At 42.7% G+C, this 7,306-nt stretch overlaps 1 protein-coding gene across 1 annotated transcript; it reads right to left on the reverse strand.

Moving 5' to 3' along the window:
* Positions 1–218: 218 nt before the first annotated feature.
* LOC131242691 (aspartic proteinase Asp1-like) lies at positions 219–6,886 on the reverse strand. Its single transcript, XM_058241502.1, has 9 exons — positions 6,513–6,886; positions 3,513–3,630; positions 3,174–3,403; positions 2,670–2,903; positions 2,446–2,584; positions 1,910–2,104; positions 1,688–1,760; positions 879–966; positions 219–784 (listed from the first exon to the last, which is right to left on the reverse strand). Exons 1-9 carry the CDS (start codon positions 6,704–6,706, stop codon positions 661–663), a joined length of 1,395 nt encoding a protein of 464 aa, XP_058097485.1. The 5' UTR covers positions 6,707–6,886; the 3' UTR covers positions 219–660.
* Between the last annotated feature and the right edge of the window lie 420 nt (positions 6,887–7,306).

The raw sequence follows: 7,306 nt of genomic DNA on the forward strand, positions 1-7,306 counted from the left end.
GGCTAAAGTGTACAAAACAAAAGGATGTTTTCCCCCCTTTTTAAGCATATTCGTTGACCACCAATAGAAAGGGTTAGGTATCTTTTCTTTTGGGAAATTTCTTTTGGCATGGGCCGTCCAAGGTGGGGCCCCAAACACCAACAATTGGGATCTGAACCATGGGCTCCACTCATGCAAACTGAAAAGAAAATGGTGCCCAAATAAACTTTCAGCCTAAATACTATACAACCACCCATCTCTTTGATTTTATTTTTTTCAGAATGCATTCTTAAGATCCAGATGATAGCTGATTCACTGGAAAGAAAAAGTCATACTACACAACAATTTGCGAAGTTACTAGCGTGTGTTTTTTATTCTTTCCTTTTCATACACAAAGATTGCTACTGGTTCAGATGTCATTAATACTACTAGTATCACATACTTCCCCATGCCTACAGTGATTTGAGGTCGAGATCCATCACCATCCCTATACATGTTAGCCAGCACTAGCTAGAAACAGACCCAACAGGTATTTCTTTTCGTGACAATATCTTAAATCTACATTGGTTATGCATTTGAAAAAGCAGCTCCTGTTTCCCCTCTTTATAATTTGTGAATGTGTGTGTGTATATTTGCAAGTGAAGAAAAGAGGAATGGAGCTCCTCTCTTTATTGTTTTGTTCTATCCATATTTGGTTTTTTTGGGGGGATAAGATGCAGGATGCTCATCTGTCAAGAAACCCATTCTTGCAACATAAGGCTGAGAAAAACCACCATCGAAGCCATCATCGCCATGACCGTCAGCGCTGTTGAATAAACATAAAATGGTGGCTAAGTAAGAATCTCTCCTGTGCATGTCCACATAAAAAGGAAGGAAATCAGAAGAGAGTGGTTCCGGACTTGGGGAGTCGGTCGCAATTTTCACGAACCCATCCAATCTGCTGCTTCTCGTTGTCATAGATTACCATGAGATCTTGGAGTGAGATGTCTGTGCGATTGTCATAAAAGGAAAAGCAATCAATTTCACAGGTAAGTAGAATTAGAGAGTCGTTAACTGTACTCCATTGGAAGAAACTCTTTTTCTTTTCTTTTTTTCTTTTCAACCAGCAATAGTATGGGCTTTGACCTAATATCTCCAATATCCAATGATCCCAGCCATCAGAAAGGACAATTACAAACAAACGTCCATGTTTAATAGGCGCCCACTTGGGGTAGCTCCCATATAACAGGTCCATTGGCTGGAAATTTTGGATCACTAAAGCTGGCACCACATATACGATTTACCAGGCAGTACGATTTACCAGGCGGATGACAGAATGCTCAGAGCTAAGCATAGTTCAAAAACTTGAAATCTCGACTTGACTCTATGTTCAGCAGGGTTGGGTTGACACGAAGACTCGGGTAAGTCTTTTATCGGACGTTAGTTGCATGTGGATAAAATATAAAAGTTTTGAAGAACATCAAATAACCAGCCTTTGGCATGCTGTTTGGGCATGTCAGTTTACCTCAAACAGGTTTCAGTTTCCACTCCCATCTCGTGCCTTTTGTAAGTACACAGCAAGTGACTTGGTTCAAATCATCGCAATTCTGACCAGCGAGGTCCATGGTGACTAGGCCCGATATCTCATCGAGTCAAGTTGGCTCAGCCAAGATTCGAGTCAAGTTACCAGGTTTTAGAACTATGGTGATTCTTTTGTGTAAGTTTTTACCTCCAATGAGGTTGAGATCTTGCAGTCCAATTTCAGTGCCATTCAGGATCCCCAAGCAAACATTGCCATCCTTCTGAAGAAAACAACACAACAACAACAGCTTTTAGAAGTCAGTTGAGCAAGATGCAGCAGCAGTTCTTCACTTTCTGTTTTTTTTTCTCTCTCTCTCTTTTTTCCTTCTTCTTTTTCTTGCTTAATCTTTGAAGGTTGAGAAGCGCTTACGGAGATGATCAGATAACCTTCAGGAGGTATTTCAAGCACAGCTTTCTTGCCATCTGCAAATATCAGTATCAAGGGCTTGAAGTATTTCTTGACATCGGGTATGGATTTGAACTTTTTCGCCCCTTTCCAGCACAATGGAAGTGTTTTATCTTCAGGCGCTTCTTTCAATGGTTTTCCAGATAAACCTTTCCTCAACTTGAAACAGCAACATTGAGTCAGTTCCTATCTAGATGGAGTAGATCATAAAGATGATAAGAGTTACAGGCTGCGTTTGGATACACACTATCAAATCAAATTGTAATAATTAGTTTGATGAAGAGGAAATTAGCAAAAATTCACAATGAGGAAGCAGCCCTCAAGTTGCAGTTGCATTATTTTCATGCCCCAACATAGTGTGAACTTGTGATTTGGAGCCTTGGCTGCCCTCAGTATGAATAATAAGAAAGGTACCACTTCTACTCATCGAACTAATTGTTGCAAGTGGATTCAGCAGTGCATCCAAATGAGGATCAACATCTGTCCTTGTTTTCACTCACTGTGGAAACGAATGCTTGGTATGGCTGCAACGCAAAGTAAGTGAAGGAGCTCCCACTGTCAAAAGCGACCAGAAGATCTTTAACACCCATAAGCTGCTCTCCAAAGATGATATTTGTGGGACCAGGAGAGTAGTATTTACTGGAAGAAAGATCACAGGACCTGTTATAGGAAAAGGGATTTTGGGTAAGAAACAAAAGTACCATTGGAGGATGATGAGGCTTACTGCAATGGGTTGTGAGACATTGGTGTCCAAGTCACCCCTGAAGAAGGCATGATGCTGTCTCCAAAGAATAGATACCCTCCACCTCGTCCGCTGAGACAGTGGCCAATCACATTTTTCACTAGACCCAGATCTCGCAGCTGAGATACAATGCCAGAATTGCTATTTCCAAGGCCAAGAACTCCATCAGTCAAAGAAGTGGAGCTTGCGCTAGGACTTTGTTGGTCATACCCACATCTGTAGATGAGAACCAGAAAACGACATCTTCTATTACGAGAAAGGAGATAGCATAGCAGTGGCGGCACAGAACTCAAACAACCTGTTTGGACATCCGCGCATTCATAAATTGTGCAATCCATGAATCAACTCATCTGTGAACAGGGGCAGTGGATATGTTTGGCAAACCACAAAGACAAGTGTTGAATGGTCATTTCAATTGCAAATTGGAGCATTCACGAATTGCCCGCAAGTCCGAACATTACCAAAATTAGTTAAATTGTTTGTTACCCAAAAGCTAGACTGGGTTGAACGATAGAGCCGTTGGCCATGTGGAGTAAGAAAGTGTCCCGCATAAGGACACCAACAGAGGAACCCTGATCAGCGTACTCAATCTCATAGTCACATTGATCAAGAGGCTTCTCGCATCTGTAAGGGCTGAGGGTGCGGATGGACGCACAGAGGGGGTCCTTACAGAAGACGAGCTTGTTCTTCACGGGCGTATAAAGAGGGTGGGGACCCTGCGAAACCAGAAAAAAAATAATAGAGATAAGATAGGAATAGGAAGCAGGTTAAGGACTAGAGAAATAGCACCATCTAAGCGAACAATAGAAATTGTGTTTGTTTTACCTTGGAGCAGCTGACGCAGGGGGCGTTACATTGGATCCATGTAAGGTCGCTGCCTGTGTCGACATCAAGGAAGTATGGCTTAGGGGGATCCCCAACGCTGATGGAAACATAGTATAACCTGCATAGTGTTGCGATATTAGGGAAAGTTTGGATTTGTCAGTAGATGCTCATGGAAGCAGTCCACTTTTTGCCAAAATCATGGGCAAGATAGAAATGGGTCCATAAAAATTGGGTAGGGTTCAACCCGTTTTTATCAATTTGTGATAGAGATCAAGGCATGGATGCTGGCCCTTTAGGTGCGTTCAGAAGAGCTTTCATATTGAATTGCAGCTGCAAGTCTAATAAAGATGAAATAGCTGAATTTGTAATTTCCTTCATAGCATTCATGTTGATTTCAAGTTTGAATTGAGGATCTGCTCTCCAAATTGCAATCATGTTAATTTCAAGTTAGAATTGAAAGAAACATAACTGCAATAGGAGGGCTACTTCCTCACCACAGATACTAGGAAGCACTGCTGATTGAGAACTGATCACACACAGGCAATGGTATTGGTATCACAACTTGCTGGACTTTCTGGCTGAGCCTATTCAAAATTGTGCATTTGCTAGGCCCAGGCCCAGCCCATTGTCAGCCCTAGTAGCCCACCTAATGAGCAGAACAGACTGATTTTTGTCCCCAGTGATCTCCATGGTCGGGCCAACAATTTTAATGGTATTAATGTCCTACAAAAGTGGTCTGATGGCTGGAAAGATGGTACAGTACCATTTCTTGTTCATCATATTCTGTGATTTGATTCACTTGTGAGTCCAACCGCAGTGTTCTAGGTCACCCCAAACATACAGTGGAACCATTAAGGGGTGGTTTGGATGCATGTACAACCCTTTAGTTGTAATGGGTTTACAGGTTAAGACATTCCAAAGGCTGTTTGGATGTCTGCAATTGCCAGTAAACCTTTAACGAACGGCTAGATTTTTTTAAATTGGATTGCAAAGTAAGCATCTCTCTCTCCCCTTTCCAGTGAGCACCACTGTCTTATTTCTTTCAGTGAGCTCCCACTTCAGGTACATGTGTTTCTTTTCCTGCGTTTATATATATATATATATATATAAATTTTTTCAGAGGGCTACACGAGAGGGTGTTGAAGAAGACAAGGGTTTGGTTGCATGTAACACTTCAGGAACGAGGACAGTGTCCCCAGTAGCAGTGTGAGGCCCACCACATGTCTGGATGACATCCACTTTTTTTTAGAGATGTCTGGCATCCACTTTGTCTATCAGCTTTGCCAAATCGTTGTAGGAAGTGAGCCCAAAAATAAGGCTGATCCAAAACTCAAACAGACCACATCACAAGAAACTGTGTGGATTGAACGCCCACCAATGAAATCCTACTGGGGCCACAGAAGTCTTGGAGCAGGCTGATAGTTGTGTTTCCCTTCATCCTGGAGAGAATCACCTTACAAACGGTCTGGATTAGAAGTAAAAAAAGGCCATGGGCCCTAGGAAAGTTTAAATGGTGAGTGTTTCTCTCCCCACTAATTAGAATGGTGTGGGCTATTTGAGTCTTGGATCAGCCTCATTTTTTGTCTCTCATCCTAACATGCATTGGCAAAGCTGATGGATCAAAACGGACAGCCTGCAGACATCATGGTGGACCCCGGCAGAGCTTTGGATCGTTCATGGCCCACCATGTATTACATCGAATCCTTCATTATTATTTCCCCCCTTTTTTTTTAGGCCCCAGAATCAGGTGGGTCACAGCAACTATCTGGACAATTTTATTGGGAGCATACGCATCATGACTATTCCTTTTGGTGTGAACCACCTGACTATTGGAATGGCCCGATTCCCATTAAAGCCAATAATCCTGGTTAAATGACCCATCTGACTAGACTGGATGGCATATACAGCCCACAATGGGCCCCTCAAAAAATCAAAATTTTTTAATGGCAAGCATCCTCTTTCCAACCATCACTTGTGGTTTGGCCCACTTGATCGTTAGAATGGGCCATCTGCATATGATGCTTTGTACGCACACTAAAATAAAATAGTATGCATGGCATACTCTTATTGTTGAGCATACCCATCAATGGTTTCTCCTCATAAAAGCGCATTTGAATCAATGGGCTCACTTTTGTATCTTGGTTTAGCCTAAGGATCGGCCTTAGGCTTTTATTAAGATAGGCTCAACCCAATGATCCATCTTAAATGAAACCTTTGTATGTTATTTGAAAATTTTATAGAGATTTACAGCGGCTCCATGGTATGAATGCTCCATCACAGGCTATAAACACTTTACTGGTTATCCAAACACAGACAGGTGTTTGTCTATAAACATTTTACAGCTTAAAGCCAAACAGGATATCAGTAAACACTTCACACCTGAAACTCTTTTCAGGTGTGAAGTGTTTGCAACTTAAATTTGTATAGGCATCCAAACGACCCCTAGGTATCTGTTCCATAAGTATATCTAAACAAAAATCAATTTAGAACATCCAATAGTGTGAGGTGGAAGGGGCGTATTCTCCTCCGCCCCAGATCTCGATTGGGGTAAAAACAATATCTATCCCAATCACAATTCCAGGCAGAAAAAAGGAGTAAAACGGAATCCAACTGGACATTGTTTCCATTTTAAACACTGCCCCAAACAGAAAGCAGACAGGTAAGTCCCAATTCAGTGGTACTTCCAAACAGGCCCTTACCCAGCGCTTGGATGCTTGCCAAAACCCGCAATTTCGGCCCAAATTTTGAAGTGAAACAAACCCACAAAAAATCAAGGCCTGATAACTCCGCTTATCACATTTTCGGACCAACCCAAACGCAAGAGAATCAGTTCCGCACCCGTTTCACCACAGAAACATTACAAATTCGGATTCAGAAAGACATCCAAACACAACCTTAAATTCCAATTGAAAAGAACAACATCACTTCTACCATGCAAGAAAAGTGCTTTTAAAGAGAGAGAGAGAGAGAGAGAGAGAGAGAGAGAGAGAGAGAGAGTACCCCTCGGGGTATACATTCCCGGAGACGCGGAAGATGACGGAGGAATCTACACCGTAGGATGATGAAGATGATGATGGTGATAGGGCCTGCTTTTTCTTGGATTGCTTCGTGTTTGCTGCAGCCGAGCAGGTTTGAAATGTCAGCAGCAGCAACAGCAACAGAAACGCAAAAGCCCCTTTCTCCTTTCTACCCATTTCTCTCTCCCTTTTTACAGAAATAACCCCAGATCTTCTTCTTCTTCTTCTATATCCTCTCTTTCTCTATCTATATTTCACGAATCCAACAGCAGATATCGGTTGTTTTTCTCTCTCGCGGACACGACTCCGAGAAACGCGACTTGTACGCGGGATTGCTCGTTGCGAGTCTTTCTCAGGTCGTCGGGAGGAGGTATTCTCGTCAGCTGCTCCTCTTTATAGTGAGTGAAAAGGACGAAGTGGGCCCCACAACAGTATCCGCCTTGGACACCGAAAGAAAAGATCACACGCGTTGCGGTACGATGAGATCCGTACCATCCATCGCGTGAGCGGCGGAGATTCTCAAAAGATCCGTACCATCCATCGCGTGAGCGGAGGAGATTCTCCTTTAGGGAAGCGAATTGCATAATGCCCCCGTCCAGGCAGGGGCTCTGTGGAGCCCACCGTGATGTATGGTTTTTATCCACTCCGTCTATCCACTTTTTCAGATCATTTTAGATTATAAATACAAAATTAAGGCAGATCGAAGGCTCAAGTGGACCACACCATAGGAAGTGATGGTGATAATGATGCCCACCGTTGAAAGCTTCTTAGGGCCCA

This window comes from Magnolia sinica, chromosome 4 (assembly GCF_029962835.1).
Source record: "Magnolia sinica isolate HGM2019 chromosome 4, MsV1, whole genome shotgun sequence".
NCBI classification, from domain to species: Eukaryota; Viridiplantae; Streptophyta; class Magnoliopsida; order Magnoliales; family Magnoliaceae; genus Magnolia; species Magnolia sinica.

Coding starts and splice junctions, on each gene's coding strand:
- LOC131242691 (XM_058241502.1), bottom strand. CDS start 6,706: ATGGGTAGAAAGGAGAAAGGGGCTTTTGCGTTTCTGTTGCTGTTGCTG. Junction 2,105..2,445: donor ACCAAGCATTCGTTTCCACA/GTGAGTGAAAAC, acceptor TGCTGTTTCAAG/TTGAGGAAAGGTTTATCTGG. Junction 785..878: donor AATTGCGACCGACTCCCCAA/GTCCGGAACCAC, acceptor TTTATTCAACAG/CGCTGACGGTCATGGCGATG.